This window comes from Hippoglossus hippoglossus, chromosome 21 (assembly GCF_009819705.1).
Source record: "Hippoglossus hippoglossus isolate fHipHip1 chromosome 21, fHipHip1.pri, whole genome shotgun sequence".
Lineage (NCBI taxonomy): Eukaryota > Metazoa > Chordata > Actinopteri > Pleuronectiformes > Pleuronectidae > Hippoglossus > Hippoglossus hippoglossus.
The window spans coordinates 11,610,692-11,635,734 of NC_047171.1; the positions used below are offsets into that span (position 1 = coordinate 11,610,692).

The 25,043-nt window shown below is 42.1% G+C and overlaps 2 protein-coding genes across 2 annotated transcripts in view; both read left to right on the forward strand.

Moving 5' to 3' along the window:
- LOC117755203 (probable glycerol-3-phosphate dehydrogenase) overlaps positions 1-9,587 on the forward strand; it is a 96,944-nt gene extending 87,357 nt beyond the window's left edge. The window contains exons 3-4 of the mRNA XM_034574786.1: positions 3,547-3,672; positions 9,427-9,587. Coding sequence (XP_034430677.1) covers positions 3,547-3,672; positions 9,427-9,450 — 150 coding nt within the window. The 3' untranslated portion in view covers positions 9,451-9,587. The remainder of the gene's footprint in view (positions 1-3,546; positions 3,673-9,426) is intronic.
- A 1,042-nt stretch (positions 9,588-10,629) lies between these two features.
- Positions 10,630-25,043, forward strand: part of LOC117754953 (glycerol-3-phosphate dehydrogenase, mitochondrial-like) — a 15,603-nt gene continuing 1,189 nt past the window's right edge. Inside the window, exons 1-2 of the mRNA XM_034574318.1 lie at positions 10,630-10,720; positions 16,207-16,284. Of these exons, the coding sequence (XP_034430209.1) occupies positions 10,647-10,720; positions 16,207-16,284 (152 nt within the window). The 5' untranslated portion in view covers positions 10,630-10,646. The remainder of the gene's footprint in view (positions 10,721-16,206; positions 16,285-25,043) is intronic.

Here is a 25,043-nt window from a genome sequence, read left to right on the forward strand (position 1 = left end):
AATATGTAGCAACTGTACATTAAAACCACTAGACTTATGTTGTGTAGTTTGTTTTGTGTAGTTACATTATCCAAATTGTTTCAAATCCCCCAAAATTCCCCAAATATTCAAGGTAACAGGATTGTTTTATTTTGGTCGCTTTTCAATTGCGTCATGTCTGCTCTAACTGTGGCTTTACCCGTCTGTGCTATTACTTCCAGGGTAAACGATGTATGACACTGCTAGCCAGTTAGCCAGTCTGATTATTTTCCCCTCATGTTTGTATTGGTCACTCGTAATGGATCACGATCATTCATTCCCCTTTGCTGCGTAACGTGAATATAACTTTAATACATTACCACATCCGTGAAAATGATTTGCGTCTGAGTCCCTTCAGATAGATTTTCATTGACAATGGCGGTGAAGACATCAATTCCCATGATCCCATGCTACACAGCGACCTCATTAACCTAGGTATCTTTTTTATTGTTTTGATTGGAAGACCCCTAGTGGCCAAAATCACTTATTGGACGTATCAATACAGCAATGTAAAAATGTTCCTGCTTTCAAAATCCTACAAGAGTAAAAGAGTATAAATATCATAAGCAAAATGAACTTGAATTAACAAAGTACTTGATCTGCAGTGAAAATAACATTTGATTACCACTTAAGTACAGTACGTGAGTAGATATACTTAATAATGTTCCAACATCATTTTTCTTTTCTAACGTTAACCTTTAGAAAAACTTGGAAGAACTACAGTCTGTGTATTTTCGAATGCGACTGAAGTGTGAAATAAGGCCCAGTGTATTCAGTTTGTTTCAACAATGGATCACTTACACTGAAATCTTTGCTGTTCTGTTGCCTCCTTTTTCCTGTGGATCACCAGCTGAGCTGTATCTGCACGGAGCAGTAGGAGGCATGGCATTCCACGAGGAGGTAATAGAAATGCTGTCGCTGTAGAGGAGGGGGCTGTTTTATTTTATTTTATTGCCAAACTAAAGTGGCAGCATATAAAAGAACACAGCTGAGATTGTCTGAAGTGTTCCAGAAGAATGCTTAGTGATCTGCATTATGTGTTCGGGTTGGCAGTCCATCCGTCTGTCTGTTCGTCTGTCCCACTCTTGTGAACACGATATCCCCAGATCGCCTCCACGGAATTTCTTCAAATTTTGTTTATATGATAACTTGGATTCATGAATGAACTGATGAATGGTCAAGGTCTCTGTGACCTTACAAAGCACTTATTTGCTCTTGTGAACGCAATATCTTAAGAAGGCCTCAAAAGAAACCTTTCAAATTTGGTAAAAATGTTCACTTAGACTCACAGATTAACTGATTAGATTTCAGGGGTCAAAGGTCACAGTGACCTCAATTGAGTATGGGGGAAAAAAATGTAGCGTGAAACTGCACTGGTTGGCGGCGGTGTAGAATCGCAGGGTAGTAATTCTAGTATAAAGATAATTAATTTAGTCCTCGGATTATGTTTGATGAATACACATTTAGATAGTGGGTATACTGTATATAATCATATATTTGTATCACAGTTTCATTCTATAGCTCCCAGACCTTGAATGGGATAAATAATAAGGAGCAAACTGAAAGGTAACTTAGGTTATGCTGCATCCTCTGTAATATTTCCTCCTCCTTCTAATAGATGTCAGATTGTATGGTGCATCCGTAATGAGCACATGACTAACAACCACTGTGAATTGGAGAATGGGTGTCATTTGTCTTTTTCTGCTTTGCTTATTTTAGATTATCCTGTGCCATCATCTTCTTTACTAACCACCAAGTTTTCCAATTAGTCAGATTTGTTAACATGTCTCCGTCCCATTCATCCATGTATATGTGTGTGTGTGTGTCTGTGTGTGTGGGGGTGTGTGTGGGTGTGTATGTCTGTGCCACATGCAGATTTCGTGATTAATCTAGAGAGACAATATTTTTGAAATGGTATTGGGTGTGGAATATAAACAAGCATGTGATGTATTGTTTTTTATTGCTTGATGGTGTCTGACAACTTTGTCACAGAAAATGCATGGCTCCTTTCTTCCTAAATCCATCATGAGGAATATAAAGACATATGCATAATAATGAAACACATTTATTAATATGTACTGTCCCCCGGAGTCATATGACAATGAAATGGATGACTGGTTTTCTTTTGCATGGATGCTATAGGCCTGTGTGTCGTGTGTGTGGAGGCAGCTGAACAGGTAGACGCAGTGTACATGGATGAGCTCTTACCCAGAGCAGCGCAGACAGTGGCCTTACAATGCTCTGACTTCTATGTACTCACAGGCAAGAAGTTGCTTTCTACACAGGTTTGAGGAAGAAGAGCTGGAGTTTGAGTACTTCTTAGGTGTAAAGTTAAATTCTACTGGTTGTCTTGAGGACCTAACCTGCTAAACACAACCCTCATACTGGTGCTAACAGAGACAAGACTCACGAGTAAATGCCCCATAAAAGACAAGTTTGATGATATAATATTTACTTTTTTCTTTAAAAAAAACCCCTTGAAGATCCCAAACTCAATATATATATAGCTAATGTACTTGATCCATGTACTTAAATTGTTTTTTTTGTATCTAGTTGTCACCAACAAAGTGTATCTAGGGTTCATTAGCAAACAAATTGATGAGTTCCATATTTTTCTTCCAACACAAGCGCCATTGGTTGCTGCGAGGAGCTTTTTGAGAGGTTTTTTTTCACGGCGGACCCTTGTTCAGCCCCTGCTTGCAACCACAAATGGGCATTCTCCATCCTGATGTTGCATAACCTCCCTGCCATTGTGATGGAGCTGCTTTCAAGCCGTCTCTCTGGGGCTCGATCCGTAAGGCGCTCCACATGTCTGCTGTGAAGTCTAGAGCAGCAGCATGTTTGGACTGGGAAGATTTCCCTCCATAACAAGTCTGCGGGCATTAGTCCAATCACCGAAACAAAAACAAAATATGAATGATATCTCTTTTATTCTCCTCCTGTTCGCGAGAGCATCCTCTTGTGGTTAGCATCACATACCAAATCAATTATCTATGCTGCTGGTCGGAGGCTTCTTTAATGTGTTTTTTGCCCCTTTTATTTACTCAAGTTGTCTAATGGTGGTGTAGAGGGGGTTTTCAAACCCTTTCTTCTAATCCTCCGCTATTCTTCCTTTCTTCTTTTCAAAACTGGGATTTGCAGACCATCTGGGACAGCAAAGAAGCTTTTAATAAGCAAAGAGTGATTTCAAGGTTTTTTAAAAAAGCTATAAAAATCACATGATTTCTCGCAAATACATTTATTAAAAATGTTCTTAAGAAAACCGATATTTTCTAGATCTCTGTTTTCTGGATTTATTTTCTTTTAGTGTGTTTTGCTTGCATTTCCTTTTTGAGATTCATGCTGTCAAACCGGCGGAAATGATTGTTGTTTTTAGCCAATGGAATATGTATGGCCTCACAATATTGTTCTAGTCATGAATATTACAGTGGAGGCTTGTGCATATGCGAATAGTATCTTGATCCATTCTAAAGATTTGGGACAATAAGTATCCAAATGTTGATGCACTCCTCTGGTTCCCATCGTCAGATCTCAAAACTGCCCCTGTGCCGGGGAGACAATTTCTCATCAGGCACCAGCAGCCGCAGCACCGAGCTCATTCACGGAGGAGTCCGATATCTACAGAAAGCCATCACGAAATTGGATTACAAACAGGTAAATGCTTCATTTTTTCTCCGCAGCTGACACTTATCCGCAGAATTCCTGGTCCCTCTGGTCATATTGCTTTATTTACCCTCCCATGTTCATTTTTCATTCACGGGGAAGCAGTGACATGTTTGCCTTCAATGACTGCCTGCCCGGGAATCTTCTGAAGTTGTTTTAAAGAAATCTTACAACTTAGCAGACCTCTGCCGGCATCATATAGTGAATTAATTCATGAAATTATCCCCTCGGTAATGGCTGGGATGACGCCCATGTGTCCTCCTTTGTCTGCGAATTGTTTAAGACGAGTCGCCAAGGTTCAAAGTGAAATGTCACCATTTTCTGTTACATTTCACCGTATTTGAGAAATCTCATTATTCTGGGCTTGTGTTTTCTTTAGGAGCCTTATTTTGCTATCTGTAGGAACATGCGAAGGTCCTGGAGGTGAGCAGCAGAAGAGACCAATTAGTGTGATTGCACGAATCGCAACTGCCTAGTCAGCAGCTCGACAGTAAAATGTAGGCTGTGCCGTACGTCTCGGATGAAAAGAAGGGCAAATTAAAGCAACTGTGTTTGGAGCTGGGTATTTCATGCTTACAGTCACAATAATATTTCCCCCCCAAAACCTATATATCTCATTCAGGTCTCAAAACATACCAACAAAACAGCCGGAAATTAAATTTTGGTTGTTGTGTTGTTCTCACGCCAGCAGGACGAGGAAAACTGTGATAGGTCATTGCTGTCGTTCAAATGTGCAGACAGATTGTCTCATTTATGACTTTAAATCCACAGATAAAGATGAAATCAAAGTTTGAATTCAAATTTATGGTGAAACTATTTGATGATTAAGTCTAAAATGACCAAATAATTCACTTGCTCCAATCAAAATCTGAACTATTGGTGCTGTTCTTATCTTTCTATGAAATTGAATATCTGTGGGTTTTGTGCAATAGATGAGTCAAAAAAAAAACTAGATGCCACCTTTTTCATGGTTTTCTGACACTTTACGGGTCAGGAATCAAGAGATCTGTTCATTGATGGATATAAAAAGTTATTTCAGGCCTAATTAAATAAGTTTAGTTTCTGACAAGTTATCCGTTTCAACTCTCCTCTTCATGGTAGTGAAACTGTCCAGTTTCTTGATCACACCTATATCTGATGTCGCTGCAGGTGTTCAAGTAAAACCTACTGTATGTTTTTCCCCTCATTCTACCTATTCACTGATCATTTTTCACCCCATAAACCAGAAACAGCAGTAAACCTTTCCTTAGATAAAGGCTTGGAGTTGGGGAAGATGGAGAAGTTCAGCCGAATGGTAGTAAACTTTACAATCACCTTTGGGCTGAGAGGCCCATTGGAGTGTAAGGGAGACGGAGGAGCGGTCCGCGGCGTCTCTCTGCACCATCTCGCCTTTGCTCTCTTAGACTTGGGTGAACTCAGGGGCCCTGATTTGATTGGTGCAGCTTTGAATCATAAGCTTTAATTGTGCCTGACATTTAAAGCTTCTCTCTGGTATTTAAAGCAGTGTACAGGTGTGGCTCATTACTGAGAGGGGGGGGGGAGATAGGAGATTTTCTGATTTCTCTCTCATTGCTGATCTGTGGCAGCGTCTTAACTCATCATGCTGCCTGTCACCATCCGCGAAACCCCTACCCCACTCGCACAAAGCCACACGCGACCCAGCTATCATCAGTCAAAGTGGAGTTCAGGCCTATCATGAAATGATGGGCACCTTTTTTAGTGCTGCAAACACTGTCAAGGAGCGGGAGGCTGCAGACGGGGGAATAAAAAGAGTGGGACTGTGTTACCTTGCACTTGTTACTAACCCTTCAGATGGTGAATCTTTCATAGTATTACAAGGTGGTGATTCACATACTCTGCTGCGCTCATGCAAGACAAACTGGTTGTTTATTATGATGCTCGAAGCCTGAAATCCTTTCTTGAACAGTTTTAGGTGTTCTGAGAACATTATAATGCACCGTGAAGGTATTCAGTACCAATCACTTTGAGCAGTGTTCCAAATTGTAGCACTTATCACAGCTGGAGATGCAGGTAGCAACAGTCTGACTGCAAAATGTAGTTTTCTCTTGCCTTATGTGAGCAAGTGTGAGAAAATGCATTTTGCTTTTAGAAATATATACATTTATTCTGCAGTAATTTCAACATGTAACACATCTATAGAGCTGAATTGTGCATTTGAAAGCCTGTTTGGCTTTCAAATGCTGTTTGTTCCTTCTACTCGTTCATTGCCGTTTGCTGCAAAGCGTGAATAAAGCTTTTTATTCATGACCTCATCCGTGAACATAATTTGCCCCTGAGTTGCGTCAGGAAGATTTTCATCTGCAATGGGGGTAAAGACAACAACTCCCATGATCCTACACTGCTTCACGAAGTCATCCAACTAGGTCTTCTGATATTGTTTAGATTGATAGAATAGAATAGAGCCCTATGCAGCCAAAGTTACATATTGTACGTTTAACATACACAGCCCAAACATATAAACACTTTTAGATTGAAATGTATTAGATGTTAATGAATCAAGAGCAGAGCAGACGTTGAGATCAGTGTGTTCGGCACCAAAAAGAAAAAGTGTAATTAAATACAGGTTTTTGTTATTTGTCAATAATCATAAATTCTGCATCAGTCTTCCCCCACAGAATATCTTGTGTCTCACACAGCCGCGTAATTGCTGTTTATGTGAGCGTAAACAAATGAGAAACAACGTTTTTAAAGCAGAAAATAGCCAGTGGGCATCGCGTTCCAACCAGTCCCAGGATCCATCTATCTGCGGGCCATATGTGCCTCGTGTTGGCATCAGAAAAACAAAGCATATGTTGATTGTTAGCCAGGGTGTACATAGCATGTCCTGTTCACTCAAGGTCTCCCTTGTAGCTGCAAACTCCCAACTTTGTTTCTCTAGGCTATCTGTCAGACTTCATTTAGCATTTGAGGATATGTGGATTCCCATGTACTGCAAAAAGGCAACATACTTCTGAGGGAGCGCGGCCACTATCTGAGCAGTGATCTGTCAACCTTATTCATTTAGCAGAAGTAAGTAGGAGAGGGGGTGTTTTATACGAGCTATTTATATTTGTTCACTTTAATACCAGTAGATGGTTAAAAAAAAAAGGTACTTCTACAAACCAGGAATATCTGGGGGAAAATACACAAAGCTTTTGGTAGAATTTTTTATCTAATTATAAAGTGATGCATTTTATCCTAATTGGTGTAGAGAGAACAAAGGAATGAAACAATAAAAGCATTTGACCACTTACACGTATTTAATATTTCCTCAAGCTGTCTTTTCCACCCCTTTTCCCATACGCAACTGGGTACATTATGGCAGTGACATTTTCTGTCCTGACCTTCTTTACTGGGGATCGGGCTTTGACTGCTCGGGTTCATCTCCTCAGGATTTTTCAAGCCATCACGGTCAGATAGTTTCAAGATGTAGACATCCTTTAGCCTCAGAAAATATAGTCTTTTGCAAACATATAATTTAGCAAGAAATGGCAAACAGGTTGTAACGCCCCCTTTGCACGTAAATCGCACGGACCCGTGTTCTCATAAAGGGGATTTTTTAATATTCACATTTCACTCTGTAGAGTTATAGATGTTATAAATGTGAAACTTGATTATATTTGCACTTCTGCACTATATTTTAACTTTTTGTACTTTTGTCGCGTCTTTATGTGCTGTTCATGTGCCCCATCGTCTTTTTGCTGGAGGAGTAATTGACAAAAGCATCTGGGATAATAACTCCATCTCCCGCTGTACCTGTAACAATTTAATTGGACGAGTCAGCCCAGCCAAGCATCTCTGGCTCCATGACTGGGAGACATGAAATTCATTGTCATTATTGTCCCTGTCATTTTGCAGCATTTTGTCCGGCCGCAGAGTTCCTCTCACTCCACTGACTTTCGTACCTCCAGGAGGCTGGAACGAGTGGTATGTGTGAGCCGAGCGGAGGTAGGGGCTGGATGGGAGGGAGCCGGGGAGGGGGGGAGGGTGGTGTTGGTGGTGGCAGAGAGAGGGGGTGGGGGGGGGGGGGGGGGGTGGCTCCCATTCCTCCAGGGAGCTTTAATGCTCATTTAGCTTTGGTCTGTCATTCGGCCATTTTGGCTTTTTAATTGCTGATGATAATTATCATCATCATCATTATTGTTATCTTCATCAGTGTGTCAGGTTATTATAGCCGCGCTAGGCCGTTCATTCATAAATCCTGCGATCTGACTAATCCTTGAATTCCTGACATTTAATGCAGTATTAATGCTCCTGTTCTTTGCCCGGTGCCAATCTGTGACAGGCTCACAACAGAGAGCTGTGAATCACGGGGTCAGAGGTCGTCAGGAGGCTCAGCAATCACCGAGGATCAGACACTGCCTACTGGTGCCTAGCCCCTCTCAAGCCTGTGTGTGTGTGTGTGTGTGTGTGTTCGTGCATGTACGTGTGTGTGTATGCGTGTGCACACACCACCGGTGGCATAAGTTTTCTGCCCATACACTATAATGGTCACATTCACCCAACAGAGATGAAGAAGTGGATTCCATGGTCTTCCTAATACATCATGGCAGGGTGCATGCTCTTGTATGTAATTCATTCTAAAATGTGGCCTTTAAATCTGTTGTTTTCTTGTTTTCTTTTTTTACTTTTTGCTCTCAACTTATTTATTTATTTTCCCGTGGTGGGGGGAATGGCTTGGAGCATGCCGTAGCATTAAGCAGAGCCCACCAGCTAGCTAGCCTCAAGTCGCTCAAACGTAAAATAAATCAGGGCACAAAGGACCCCGCTCATTCCTGCAAAGTAGCAACATTTTCCCCGGCCAACAATGAGGACTTGAACTTCCCTGGCAATAACAAATAGAAAGAAAGTCACCCGAGACACCAACATTAAAAGTGATTAATCATCTCTATTCTCTCTTTACTTTTGAACCAAGGGATTGTCCGGCAATAAATCTTCAAAGATGTACATAAGAATCACTTCCTAATGAAACCCGGCTTTGTTCATTTGTCACCTTTTAGACCCTTTCATCTAAATTACAAAACTTGTGACCTTGTGACTCTGAATATAGATCTTTGGTATTTTAGAGCTGAAGAGGGATTAATCCATAAATCTTGATACTAGATTTCTTTGTTCATTAGGAGGGATTCTGCCAGAAGGATCTTTGGCTGGGAAAAAAAGAAAGAAGCAGATCAGCTGCTGTCGAGAGCTATTTACTGTCACATTGACAAACTGAGAAATGTAATTATCCGGGGAGGAAGTGGTGGTTTTCAGTGATCAGTAGCTTCTTTTATAAAACAGAGCGTGTTTTTATTCTCTAACAAAAAAATGTGTTATGTGGACAAGTAGGTTAAAAGCCATACAAAACATATATATTAATAGTAACTGAGCAGAAATAAGTATTACGTGTTACACATAAGAGCAAAAAAAACAAAAACAGTCTCCGTCAATCAGCTCCTGGTATATTTAAGCCGTTGATGCATCTGCTCCTTATCCCCACATTCCCTTCCCCTTTTTTTTCCGAGGACCTGCTCTCCTTCCCACTGCAGGAGTGGGGAGGGGCGGGGGTGGTCGCGGGGCCCACACTCAGGCCAAAGGGCCACTGTGGCTTTAAGTGTGCTCCTCGTGTGGCCGGAGCAGCCATCGCGCTGATGCAAAGTGACAGGGACAGATGTGACATATCGGTTCCGACACACTTCCATACCACCAGTCACAGGCTCGGGGTGACTCACATCCCCCTGCTCTGGTCCTGTCCCCCCGCTGCAGGACAACACAACGATGCTCGAATGAACCTCGCCATCGCCCTCACTGCTGCCAGGTATGGGGCTGCCATAGCCAATTACACTGGAGTGGTGCACCTACTGCAGAGGGCAGACCCTCAGCCGGGGAAGGAGAGGGGTCTGCCGAGCACACTGCAGGGATGTGATCACAGGTAAATCCAACAAAATCCGCCTCACTCCATTCCCACTCTTTCCAGCCGTCACAACAGGGGCCTTCCCAGCACCTCTTACTCACTGCTAGTTTGCACATAGTCATCGCACATCTAATGCAGCAGCTTTTAATATTTTATAAGCGTTTTATGGTGTAGAGGGCTGCTTCAGATCTTGTATGAAGGAACATAAGACGGAATTAGGGTACTCCAAATGGCCTTACTTACCTTTTAAATGTCATGCATAGGGCCGGCTTTGGAAGAATAAAGCAGTTAAGGGTAAAAGATGGTATTCTGAAAGATTTCATGAATAACCGAGATTTGAGGGTCTCAACACATGACCACCCCCTGATGTTTTAAAAGAATGAAGTGTGCTCCTGGAGGAGATGTCTCACTTTAATAATGTGAGAGGAGGGCCTCACATGGGGAGGGCTTAGACTGAAAGGATAATAGAAACAGTTTTGACATCACTTCTTTTTTCTTTGTCTTCCCCCCCCCCCCTTCCCCCTCACGAAAAAAAAAACTGATTTCAGGCTTTTCGAGCCATGTCATTCCATTTTTCCCCTCTCTCTCGCTCTCTCTCTCAGAAGTGGCGGCCTCACATGTCAAATTAGAAAGGGTAGTCCGTCATTCACCTTGTTTTCAAAACAGATCATTTGCCGTTCCTCATGGTATCTTTGGATATGCGTCCCATTATATACTGTAGCTCGTCAGCATCAAGCATCACATTAACAAACATTTCCCTTCCGCAATTTCAAAAGGATCCCTCAGTCACTGCCACCGAGCTACTCTGTGACACAAAGAAGCAAGAGGGAAATTAGGTATGTCTGTTTCCTATTAATTACAATCCTGGGAAGTCTCCCATGGACACACTCGAGCCACTCTATTACAGAGAGAGGGGGGCGTTCGCTGATAAATTAATAATCCGGCTTGTCACAAGCCACAGATGAATGGCCCCTGGTGATTGATGCTGTTTTCTTTCATAGGGCAGGAATTTGATGTCAGAGCCAAATGTGTTATCAATGCCACGGGACCTTTTACGGACGCGCTGCGGAAAATGGATGATCAGAAGAACCCCGACATCTGTCAGCCCAGTGCTGGGGTGCACATCGTCATCCCGGGCTATTACAGGTAACTAACGGTGGGCCCCTACGTCTCTGTCACTGTATCTCCTGCTCCTTAGCGCTGGCGTCTCATCAGTTCATTAGCCAGCGCCAGCAGAGAACACTCAGCCTCTGGCCACAAAAAAAGACAGGCTACGTCTGGCAGCTCTGATGGTCTGGGTGGCTCGGAGCAGGTGTTTAGTAGGAATTTGAACCACAGCTGAGGAGTGTCGTGGGCCATATTGTTAACTGAAAGAGAAGATTTACATCCTCTGTAGCGCAGTGGTCCGGCCTGATCAAACATCATTTCCTCTTGCAACCATGTTCTTATTGGATTCCTCGGCCAGAGCTGGGATTTCTGCTTTCTTGTTGATGCATGTTATTTGTGTTTGGCTACTCCCGTGACCCAGCCTTCCCCCTCAGCTGAGCCTGCGTTAAATTGAGTCACAGCCACATGCATGTGTTTTAAACAGGACGATATGTGCACCCTGGGTTGCGGCGAGGGGAGCGGCGGCTGGAATTGAAACCAGCTGAATTAATCTCCTGGAAACAGCGCTGACAGGAGCCTGATTATGGGGTGTCCCTTCAACCAGCCCGGCCCGCTCGTGCCCTCCCCTCCCCAGCAGACCAAAGGTTAATGCAGTCTTCTTGTTTGTTCCCCTCCCTATACCCCTGCACCCGCCCATGCACATAAGGCACACACACCTCCACTCCTGGAGCTCCTGGATCCCGTCACGTCATCTTCCCACTAGCCCGGGAGATGATTCCCCAACACACCCACACACAGCGAGAGCCGTCCCATAGAGGAGGAGGACGTGGACTTCACACTGACTGAAGTTCCACAACCACCCAGCCGCCTCAGCCCGACACAGAAGGTGATTGTCACACTGATGCACAGACAAAACCTGTTCAGCAGGTGTAGTTTTTGCACGTGGAATCCCAAAACTTGACTGGAAACTCGATTTTGCTCGTCCCACACACGACATGTGCATCTGCGGTGAATCTCCCAGTGTGTCGGCGTATGCACAGCTGTGATGCTAAGGTGTAACCAGCACAACCACATCAACGCAACATTTCTCACGTGAAGAGAAAAAACAAAAATGAGTCATCACTGTGCACTTACACTTGCGGCACTATAGCCTGGATGTTTTGAAACAGACCTAATTCATAACAGCCATTTATGATAATAAATACACGTCCAACAATCTCAACACCCCCCAATCCACCCGCCCACCCTCTCTGATTTACAAATAGCTGATAGAGCAAGCAGCTGACAGAAATAAATGAGCTAATCTGATGGCTGTGTAGGACTTCCACCAGATATTAATTCATCAGGAGGCCACAGAGTGCAGACAGATACAAATTCCTGCTTTAATTATGTATGGGAGCTGCGCTGGAAGCAGGAGACACCTCCACTACCAGGACTATTTCTCAGAGCAACTTCGTGAACCCCTCTCATTCCATCGTTGTTTTTGTTTTCCTTTAGATATAATACGCGTCGCTCCCGTTTTCCCACAACTCTGCAGACAGAATAGATTTTGGCCCCCCCTTCATAGTAATGCTTTCACATGGGACATTTGATAATGAACAAGTGGAAAAATAACCTTTGCCACATAAAATTATATTGTTTTCGATTTGCAATTTTTATGAGGCCTTCCTGGAGCCTGTGTGATGTATTTTGCTCCCACTCGGAGACTCAAATGGCCCTGCGACTGGCGGGCTTATCAAAACCCACAGAGGCTTTATTGAATGAGTGACCAGTGGGTATCTAAACAGAATGCAGGGCTATTGATTTTGGAGAAGTGGTCTAATTGTTTCTAGTAGACAAGGGCTTGTCCCGATTATTTGATTGATTAGCTTGATACTGGTCTGCTTCCTCATCCTCCTCCCCTGGCCAGTTAATAGCACTGTAATCCCAATACACTGCTGTATTTCTAATCCATCATCATTATCATGGCTGTACTCAGCACAAGATTAGTCCATGAGGGTTTTTTCCTTTTTTTTTTTTGCATTCCCCAATATTAGCTCTGCAGTCTTTATGCTAAAGGATAAAGAAGTGAAGGAAAAAGTCGGCTGAGGCAATTAGTTCTACTGGGATGTGTTGAAGTTAAAGAAAGATAAACACATGAGAGAACCATTAATGGAGAAATTAAGAAATCAGTGGTGGAGAGTATCTAAGTACATTTTCTTTAGTGCTGTACTAATGAACAATTGTGATGTTTTAATGAGAATTTCAGTTTAATGTAGCTACTTAAATGCATTCTACTCCATTTATCCAAGAGCTGTTACAAGATACTTTTCAGGGTTTTCCTACAATGCAAAATGTGATGCGCTTAAAAAATGTTATGTATTTTTTTTATTCAGATGAAACCAGTGATTTAAACAATATTTTTGGCTTGTTATAACTTGGGGAGGAAAATCTGTGTCAAGTGATGTCTCAGATTCCTAAAAGTTTTCTTCATGCATCAGTTCTTTTGGAATTAAAAAATTCTAGCTTGATGGTGTACATTGAACAATATACCTTTATTTTTTAAAGTATTTATTTATTTGCAAATCATATGTGCGTTCTTCAGTAGGATTTGAGTGCAGTATTTTTACTGTGTTGTATTGGTACTCATGCTCAAGGAAAGGATCAGAGTATGTCCTCCATGTCTATAAGAGGGACAGAATAAGACAGAGAATTGGTTGTTGGATGTGTCACAGTAGTTCTCCAGTTCAAGCTTCAGACTACATCTGGCTTTAGGCAGTGTGGCCACAGACGGCAGGCTGACATGTGGCGTATGTCTGGGCGAGACCCTGGTAAAAGTCCTGTAGTCACAAAATGAGCAGTGAGAGCCTGAAGCCTGAGAAAAGAAAAGATAGAGGAAGGGGACGGGGGGGAGAGAGCGCGGGGGATTTAAGTGTGAAGTGATGGAGCGAGAAGCCGTGACTGGTGGAGTCCAAGCGCTCCCCGTCCTTGCCTGTGGTAGTGCCCGGGCCGGGGTCTTCACTCATTTGTCTAAGAACACGTAAGGAAGGGGGGGGGGGGAGTGTGAAGACGGGTCATACCAGAGGGGTTTGTCACATTGTGTGGAGGTGACACCTCCGAGGACCTACTGGCCTCCACAGTGGACAGACAGTGTCTCCCGCAGTCCTTCCCTTGAGGGAGAGGGGGGGGGGGGGGGGGGTCTCCATGGCTTCTCACAGTCACACCAGAGTCTCTGCATGTCTCGCAGCAGATCTCTACTCCACTGTACTCAGTTTGACTTCTACTGGACTCTCAAGTGAGCGGACAGGCGCATTTCAAGACCCTCTTTGTTCGGTGCCTGCTGCCTGAAGTGGACTCTCTTCTGTTTTGGTGGTGAAATCTTTCCACACCACACAACAGTTCCATTCCCCATCCATGAGTCAGCCGAACAAAGGAGGCGTCAGTGTCGCTGACTCTGCCTCTGGAATTAAAGAATGAAAAACATTTCTGTCACTGAATATTTCCAGTCCAGTCTCTTCAGTCCTCACTTCCAGAAGAACTTCTCCTTTTGTTCCCTGCTACAGTTTACATTCAAACTCCACAAGATATGTTTTATTATCTTCATGCAGTCCCAGCTATACACTGTACTGATTTGTAAGTGCACAGCAGATGTGTTTGTTGAACCTTTTCACCCATTAAAATAATCAATTGGACTTTTGAATCCATGGTGCCAGGTCTTCCAGGTTAATACAACTCCAGAGACGCTGTTAATCATCCATAAGTTTCATTTTGAACAACTATAAACGGGCATTGTCTTCATCTGCATGCTTTTTATTGCCCATGCGAGTCCTTCTGCTCCACAGCTACTCAGCTGTCATAAATGTTTAAAAAATGCCCTTTGATAATGAGTTTGTCATTGTTTTATTCAGAAATATCAACTGGCCCATTATAGTGGCAGGTATTTTTCCAATCGATACACAAAAGTGCATTAATATTTAATTCTTTATATGTCACTGCAATATAAGAAACAGTGAATTGTTGAGAAGCAGCAGCTGGAGCTCATTTATTTTCCTGCTGTAGCCGTGAAGAAGACAGGATAGACGACTCCCTTCACATCCGCAGTCATATATCTGCAGGATTTGTGTGTCTTCGTGCCGTAGGTATCCACATATTTACACTCCAGTTTGTGCTGGAGAGGAGACGTGTGGTCACCCTGCAGTGTTTGTTGTCCTCTATTCAAGAAGCCAGACTCCGATGACACTTTATCGTTAGACAGATACTGACATGTGACATTGGAGCCTGTTCCTGTTAATGCACGAGCAAAATATTTTGTTGGTTGTTTTTTTCAAATCCAGCAATACTAATTATAAAGCCAGATCAGTGTAATTATGATAATGCTAATATCTGATGTTGCTTACATAAATAAAAAGATATATATTGGTTAAGAAAATGAAATTTTTCGATCTCTGTTTGACCCTTCCTGAAATACCCAAGATTCTTTGCAAGTCCAGCACTCTGGCCGATTTAAAGCTAGCAAGAGTAGGCTACACTAAAATATGCAACCGCTACATCCCACCCCCTCCCATCGGCCCTCTTATCAAAACTACGCCCCCACCAAATAACTTCTGATAATCATCTCTGCATCAGCGGCGTATGTCTCTCCACCACTTCGCCTGAAGCCTCATGACTCATGAGAATGCACAGTGAGAGCACGGGCAGGTGGAATGCAGGTATACGCACGTTGGTTAGCGACAGACTAAGATGTGGTCATCACAGTCCTGAGAAGGCCACAGGCGCCGTCTATTTACTGATGGCTAACAAGAAACGGATTCCAACAAATATGAGTAACATCAGTTATCCTGCCTTTTAAAAGTTGGTAACCTTCATCCATTTCATTAATTACCACAGCACTGAAACATGAAAACATTTGGCAGTTTTTTGACTGCAAACATACACGGATGAGACATGTGTAGGTGCTGGACTGAACCACCGGGACTGTGTGAAGTGACCAGATCTACTCAAGTAGTAACAGAGCCCGCTGTCATCCCGCACGCTGTCCCTGTCCTCCTGACAATGCGCCCATATCACCAGGACGGTCCGCGCCATGTTAGACTTCAAATGAACTGTACAATGACCTGCAAATGACAAGCGCAGAGAGTTGCAGCCCCCAGCGACTTTGGTGTGAATAAGTTTTAACCCTTTGTTTGGCGCGGAAGAGGGGAAGAAAGCATAATCTATGATCCCAATGTTTCTGGAATGTTTAAAAAGGTCAATATGCTGATATTTTTGACAGCGCTTGACCTTTTGTGAAAAAAGTAACAAAACCATTGGAATTGAAATAACTTCTTTGTTTAGTTCTGGCACATAATGTATCACAGTCAAAGCGCGCTGTCTCCCCGCAGCATCTGCCCATGAGTGACTTGACTGTTAATCCAGCGTATTGATCTAATATCAAAAGGTGCTATTTAAATGCAGCATAATTCCCTGGGAGCCATGATCCGTCAGTGGGCTCTGTTTGGAATCTGGCTGAATAACTAATGCCTGTTTTTGTCTGTCCCAATGTCCAGGTGGCCCAACATCTGGCTGCCACCGACAGAGGTGTTTCCTACAGAGTGGTCGAGAGGGGCTGATGTAACCCTGGAAGAGTGAGTTTATTTATTTAGCACGTTACAAGCGCTGACGTTGCAAATGGTTCACAATAAAAAATTTAAAAAACAGTTAACATGGGGAGAGTAAAAACCGAATAACTATAAAAGGAGAGAGTTATGAAGTTAAAGGTAGAGGAGGAGGGGGACGTGTCCTGATCTGAAGACATCAGACACATACTGGTGATGTGGGGCTGCAGCACTGTGGCTCTCTATCACAGGCAGGTACTTCACCACATAGATTGATTAAATGATGCCAAACAGGATCATAGAGGACAAAACTTTTCCATATCATTCTGATCCTCTTGCAACTTCATAAATACAAAAATACAAACCTGCTGAGAGAGGTGAGAAGGTTCTGACACACCCACTGCTCACACAGTTTGGATCAAAACCTCCTTTCAGAGAATAACGTAGATATATTTTGATACTTGCATCAGATTAATATGATCATCTTTATATCCTCTCACTAACCACAGAAACCTTGTTTCTCCTGCACAACTGAAACAACCTTGTATTCTCACAGGTTCTGCTGCTTTTGTTATCTATACACCAGGCAGGTTATGTTTTCACCCCTGTTTGTTGGTAAGTGAGATTACACAAAAACTACTGGATTACCACAAAGCTTGGTGGAAGGATGTGGTATGAGTCAGGGAAGAACCCATTATTTGTTGTTGGTGGGGGGTAGACCCAGGAATTTTTTGACACTGCCTTTAACATTGAGAGATTCAACATTTTCCTTGATTTTGCAGGGAATAATTTTCTTAAATGTGGTTTCATGAGGTACTGTTGGGCCTTGGCAGCGGTATAGTTTCCTGAGTTATTATAATCTTGAGGGCTTGGTATCAGTGCTGTTGACCACAATGGGTCAGGCAGACAACTGTCATAACTTTATATCACTCCCCACAACTTACACAGTAACTTTGTTGGTGTGATAAAGCGGATGCGAGTTCCAATGTAACTTCTTAGTGGAAAGGAGAACATGTGTTTCGTTCAGCGAAGTGTGTTTTAATACAACACTGAGGTAGCATCACCAAACATCAAATCTCACACTGCATCCCACCATCTCCAGTGCATGAGACTCTTCACCTGTGCCTTCCCATGATCCTTTGATTCATGCGAGAATAAAACCAAGCAGTTGTGTTTGATAGTATGGAGCCGGAAAGGGGTGTAACCAGCAGCCGGCGTTTCCCAGGGGACCCACACGTCCTGGAGAGCAGGTTTAGTTCCCACACGGCCTGTCCTCTGAATGCAAGGGGAGCAGAAAATAGAGGCCACATTGCATCACAGACATAAATCCTTCCATAATGATGCTGATGTTTAAATGTAATTATATGAAATTCCATTTAAATATTAACATCACTTCTACTCCTGTATGTCCCGTAAACACAAAATGATCAGGTTGGTGAAATGCAGGGCCAGAATCCTAGAGGCCTCACAGGTTGTTGAAAGTTAAGTCTTAAAGTTCCTGCAGTGGAAAAAAGTCTGGCTGTGTACAGTTCTCTGAAGGTGCATGGAGGCACAGCCATTGTGGCAGACACTGCTGGGCTTCCTGAGCATGCAGGCAAGCAGACAAGGCTCTTCCTTGAATTGTTGACCTCATGGCAAGGCATGCAGACTAAGTAGAGACCCCCCTGACCCAGGTTTCATATTAAGAACTGGCACATGTTAAACACAAGCAAAACTGCTGTCTGTCCTCTGTTTAGCTCACCGGATGTTGTATGAACCAATTACTCAGTCCACAAATATGTTCACAATATGTTCTGTTGCTGTCGAATTAGGCTTGTGCACAGTGTCTGTTTAGGATAGATGGGTTTGACAGCATCATTCACTGTGGCAGTAATCCTCTCCCCAACCAGCTCCTTCAATTCCAGCACTGGTATTCCCACACATGCATTAGATTGACCTCACATTAACCCAGATACATTTGATCTTTAAGATCCATAAATTGGCTTTTGTCATTACCATAGGTTAATTACTGAGATTTGCTCTGTACCGTTGCTACACTGAGATTGCAATAATAAGCGCCACACAAAAGCCATTCACGCTGCCTGCGTGAGCAGCAAATGGGCATTGTTTTGATCTTTCTATTCCTGTCGGGAGTTTTGTTTGTATTGGTCTATTATTAGCTGTCTACCTAGCACTACTTTTGATACAGTTTGATTCTGCTGAGCTTAGTGCAAACCTTGCCCTTCCTGTCATTCTCTCCTTAATAAGTCAGCTGACGTGCAGCTCAGATGTGGATCTGGCTGCTGAATCCACAGCATTCCCCACAGCACCTTGTATGCATTGGAAACAGAATTTATAGTTCCACACAAAAATGTTTTAATACTTTTTAATTTCTCAGATTTTCTTGTATTAATTTTCACGTGTTTTATTTAAAATAGAAGCTGATAAATTTTAAGATTATTTAAAATAAAACCTGTGCCTGTACGTCTGCCATGACACTGACGCTGCTCAGATTAAGCTCAGTTCCCATGGAGCATGAAAACTTTGTTGAGTAACTTCACCCCTTTTATTTTTAAACTGTAAAGTGTTTATTTATGTCGACCTGTTGTGCTTTGATATATCCAGAAAGTTAGAATAGATCTGATGTTTATGAGGATTTTGAATTTGTGTCTGTTTTGACAACAGTAAGTACCACAGGTCATTAGATTGCTTAAAATGACTATAATTAATTTATTGTTAGATGCTCATGAATAAACAATATCAATGTTGATATGAGACGAGGCATAATGTATTTTTTGTAGGACTTCAATATAAAGTATGCAACTTGCTGCTTGTGTCTGTCATTCAAAGTCATCAACCATACATTGAATAGACATTTTTAACCCCCACCGTGTCAAACTCTTTGATCACTCAGCCGTCTTGATTTCTCCTGTCACATGAACGCTCCCTGATTGTAAACATGAGAATCCTTCTCATCGCCACACGCCATCCCAGGGGGCAGTGTACAGGTTCTGCTCTTTACTCCTAGAACAGGTACAGGAAGAGGTGTGTGTGTGTGTGTGTGTGTGTGTGTGTGTGTGTGTGTGTGTGTGTGTGTGTGTGTGTGTGTGTGTGTGTGTGTGTGTGTGTGTGTGTGTGTGTGTGTGTGTGTGTGTGTGTGTGTGTGTGTGTGTGTGTGGTGGTGGGGGGGTCCTAACATTAGCTTAATAATCTGTTTCACCGTGCAAAGTGGTGTAAATAATAAATAATTAATTGCAGTTTGAGAGGGGTGCCAAAAAGTACTCAAAAAAAATACTAATTCTTGTATCACGGGGCTTTAATAGAAGCTCAGCAACCATGACACTCAGATGCTCTCAGCCCGATGTGCAGGAGCAGTTACATCAGTCCAGATGTTGACTGGAACAGCACGTCCATGTTGTTTGATTCATCCATTCATCCGCAAGATATTTCCTCTCCCCACTGAACTCTGTAATTATGGCCAAGTCTGAGGAAGTTATGGAAATGATGAAGAACGTGCTGAAATATGTTTTTCCAAAAATATTATGAAGACTGTAATGTTTCTTCCACCTACAACATAACATGGAACCGGTGCAATAAAGTCAAACAAAGGAAATACGAACTTGGATGCTGACAAAAAACTGCTCATGAGATTGATACTGTTCTGAAAAAGTCATTAAAACGTCTGCACTGTACTGTTGTGTGGTTTTGTAGTAAGAGTGTGATCAGTGCTGTTCTCAAGGCATCGGGCCGTAACCAACAGGACTATATTTGGGTACAGTTGTTTGTCCAAGCCAGTTCACCTGGGTTCGACAGAAAACGTATGGATTACCTGCAAACCTGAGATTCCGGCAGTGACAGGTCTGTGGAAGTGAACCACTGCAGCACGACTAATTGAGCCGTGGGTTTGCTGTAGGGGCTCGTGTGGGAGTTTCTGTCAACGCAATTTCTAAATTAAACACATTTCAGTAATGGCAAACACTGAGGATTCAAATTCATAAGATTTTCTCTCATAAAAGAAAGGCCTATATTGTTCTGCATTTAACCTGCTTGAAAAGATTTGGTTTTGACTTGTGAAGATGTGCTCAAGTTTGAGACAACTATGGAACTTCTCATTTTCACTTCTCTAGTTTGTTCTCTCTGGAGTTTTAACTATAAAATGTATTCCTTTGAGTAAGTAACAGCGGGTAATACCTGAAAGCTTCCTGTAGTGAGTATGACATGGTTGTTTGTAAATTAGAGCAAAACAAAGTCCATGGTAATTAAGAGCTTTGATGAAGATCAGTGCAGATTGACCCCGGTTTCTTTTCTATGTTGTTGTTACCTCCATGGCACTGACATCAATATAATTTCTTCAAGAGGAAAAAGTACAACAAGGAAAAATACACTTTAATCATTTGAGTTCTAATTATGATGCTATATTTAGTGTGAAAGTGAACATTTTAAGCTGGCTTCTCATTTGCCACTGTGTTTGAGTATGAGGCTGCTCATCAGAAGGTCTCTAATAACAATATACAAATACAATGCTTTATATCGTCAAGTAAATTAAAAAGACAAAAGAATCATATCATGACCAAGGAAAGATCAGGAATAATTAAAGGGTACAAATAAAGCAAAGAAGCAGGTATATGAGACACACTGTGAATTGAACCATGAAGTAGCTGTCCACGCGCCAGAACAGCGGAACATTAATATTTATCATTTCAAGAGAGGAAGAGGAGCAAACACACAGACAAGAAATACTTTTTCTGATTATTTTTCCAGTTAGAGTTAAAATTGTGACTGATTTTTGGTGATAATTCAAAAAATATATTGGTATAAAAAAAAATATTATTGTTATTATTACTACTACTAATACTTACCTACACACACATATGTCTCTCCTCCTGTCTCTCCATACCACACACACACACACACACACACACACACACACACCCTCCTTCCTGTCCTCGCGTGACGCTGGCAGTCATCTCCCGCTCGGTGACAATGATGAATGCAGAACATGAAACACATTAATGCAGCGGATTCTGGTCAATGTCAGCCCTTTCTTCACTGTGTCAAGTTAAACAAACAAGATCAAGCAACAGCGAATGGTAATTGACCCTCCGGAGATAACACCCCTGTCACTGAAGAGGGAGGTCATGGGAATCTCAAGCCATCCTCAAACCATGAGATGGACACACACTCGAAGATACACTCCGCTCCCCCTCCAAATGGTCACACTTTTATATAATGCTGTAAGCTTCTCGTCTCTCTCTCACAGAGGTGAATTATAAGAAGGCACCCTGTGTTATATACTTCCCTCTGCACAGTGCTTCATCAGCAATAACCTGTCATTGTAATAAGTGGATTCTGCTTGTACCAGATGTCTGAAACCTTAGCGAGACGTGTTTAAAGTGTGGAGGCTTCTGACATTTTAATGATACTGTCTGGCGAAATCGAACTAATTAGGGGAGTTTTTGATTTTCGAACCTCCTGTCTTAAATAAAGAAGCTTGTATACTTACTGTATGTCCGTCAGCGTTACAGAGAGCGGTGCTGACGCTGTGTAATTGGAGGAGCGCATGATAGGAGTGTGGAGGTTTACCACGTTGAGAAAGTGATGAATTTAAGTCCAACAGATGAGAGGATTTCATTTTACTCCCTTTCAGTCCATCGAATAAAGTGTAATGCTCGGGAGACCTGTGTTTGTTTGTGTGTAACAGATCCATAGAGACGATAACAATGTATTGGGTGTGATTGTTGTTTGTGTTTACGCTGGAGCCTTTCACCTTATGTGTGTGAGAAGATGATGTTTGATGAGACCCTGTGTCCAGTCTGTTTAGGGTTTAAACTAAGTTACACTAAGAAACTAGAATGGCACTCGGGCCCTTACTTTATCCCAACAGTCCCATTAAATTCAATCAAGCTGCACCAAATTGTACACACTCAGATATCAGTCCCCTAAATATGTCTGATTTAGATTTTCATCAATATCCATAAATTACTCCCTGGAAAAACCATGAAAATGTTGATAAACACCTTGTATCGCAATGTTAGTGACAGTGAAAATACATCACTGGGTTCTTCCCCGACTCATAAAGCATCCTTCCACCAAGTTTTGTGGTAATCCATTCAATTGTTTTGTGTGTAATCTTGCTTACAAACAAACAAGCCAATAAACAGACAGGGGTGAAAACACAACCTTCTTGGCACAGGTATGAACAACATGCCTAGCGACCTAGCAGCAGGTGTAGTGTATCTATAACTCTGGTTCCAATAATTTGTGTGGATCTTCTGCTGCACACACAAACCACTGCTAAATCAAACATTGAATAGTGTGTTGGCAGCTGTAAATGAGCAGCTCTGCCAAAACACACACATCACACTGTCTGTGTGTGAGCGATCCAAGTGTGCAACGTGTTTCGTGAGAGAAACTGTCAATAATGTGCCAGTTGAGATTTAACAAGAGTTATTTTGAGGTTCATTTCTTGAATGAGTGATTGTTCCAGCTGATAAAAGAAAGAAATAACGTTTGTTTGTTTGTTTGCTGGTTCCAACGTCTGAACCACAACTCAGTTTTATTCCTGCAATAAACAATAGCAAAGCAAAAACTTATTAAAAAAAGAATGGATGACTGCAGGTTGATGTAAGTCAACAGAAACGTGAATGATGTTAAATGAACTCACAGTCATTTGAAAACGATATCAGAATAGCACACGTATTACTTGCTACTGATTGGGTTTAGCAAAATAAAATTGAGGATCTGTTTGATCACCATAGAGATTTTATTTATTTATGTAGAACTCGAAAGGCTCAACCAAACTTTCCGCCTCGACACAAACATTAAATCTGGATCTATCTACTTGGCAGAAAGTAGTTATCAATGTGTTTAGTGGATCAAACTAAATACACAGTAAATGGTCAATTGACTGTATTTATATAGCGCTTCTTGACCACTTTACAGTACAAGCCACATTCACCACTACTATCATATTGGTTGGTTAGTGTTGCAGTAGCTGTAAAAAATATTTAAAAACCTCAGCACCACATTAAAACCTCTGTGTCCAAATACCATTGGGAGCAAGCTAGAAAATCAGTTTCTTTGAATTCGGGTGAAATTGCAAGATTATTGCTTACTCCCCTCACTGGCATCGAAATCTGACCATCATCCTCCCCACACGGAGCCTAAATGCTTGATATTTATTAGATTAATTCAGTCGGTGCTGGACGAGATACAAATCAACATTAAACGTATTTAAATATCCTGCGGTATAGGTGCATGTGATTGGTTCCGAGAAATGTAATCGTCGTGCGTTTTATGAAGCTGAATGCCTTGTTGTATTTGACGCTGGCTTTTAATTTCTGTATCTGTCCATGCAGTTGGTGTTTTTATTGCTATTAATTTATCACTTGGGTTTTGTCTGCTTGGCCACTTGCATTTATAGAGTAATAAGGGAATGTATTTAATGCGGCCTGCTTTCAGTTGCAGAGGGAATTGTTAGCATGAATCAAGGGCTTGATTAAACCACACTGTCCCGGGCTTTTAAGTGTGCTTAATTTCACACCATCTATAAATAAAGCAATTATTTTGTTATGCACACTGTCAATGTGCAGGCTTCATATATTTGGTTCTGCAGTGACAATTGTATATTTGAAGGCGCCATCAAAGAGTTATTCTCCTCTTGTTAATCCATTTCTAATGTCGACTATAGGCTGCTTCTTTTCTTTTTGTCTTTGACAAAGCTCAAATTATGAGGGAATTGTATTCCGACTGTTCCCATGAAAGTGTTAGAGCCAGGGAGTTCTAATGCATATTTTTGTTGGGCTTAATCTACAGATTGTTGTGTCCAGCCACGTGGGAATTATGCAATGCAAACTCCTCAAAAGAACTCAAACAGGGAATTTCTCAAGACCGAGTGTGTGGGAGGGCTTATCCAAGCGTCTGCTGCCAGTCGCAGCACTGGAGGATTCTTCGTGTTGAATGGATTTGTGCTTTTATTTCTAATCTTCATTGTCTCTCTCGTGCAGTTGGGCAGAGTCTTGTCTTGATCCTGACCAAAGCGAAGAGAAATGAAGTACTGTAAGCCGCTGCTGCATGTGATCACTCTTAGCCTCAAACTGCAGAAATCAGAGACCAGTCGTTATTAGTTTTCTACATTTCACCTTCATCTCCTCTCACTTTGTCGACGCTGACGCAGTTCTTTTTTGTAAAACACATAAGGACACAAGGCTACGAACACGATGCCATTTGGCTTCAAAACCGCTTTGAAAATAACTCCTTTGTGTACACATCCAAATGGCACTGTGTATAATCATGCATGCTGGAGGACCTAAATGCATCGTAATTAGAAAATAATGGGCTACCGTTCATGGATGGGAGGTTTCTACTTAACATTTTCCCTCACAGCAAATGGGCTAAAGTCAAAATCAACCTGGACAGAGGTGGTCAGACTCCAGAATAAAAGTTGATCTTGCCAGTTAAAAGAGAGGTGAGGGGGGGGGGGGGGGGTCTGTGCACACAGAGGTGTAATGGCCACGCTGTCTCTATTAAGGCTAACAGCTCTCGTCTCCTTCAAGGCGGTCATTTAGTAGTGCTGCTCATTCAGCCTAATCAATGGTTGAAGCCGCAGCGAACCATTAAATAAAAAAAGAGGCCAGAGATGAGGTGCTTCTGATTGGGGTTAATTGGATGTAATTGGAATTTATACTGTACAGTGGACGACTCATTAAGAACACATTTAAAAATAATGTCATTTGAGCTCAGGTCATTTAACCATTTTTTCATTGGAAAAAGTACGAAGCGGGACTTGGGGGGAAAAAATCAGTGTAGCT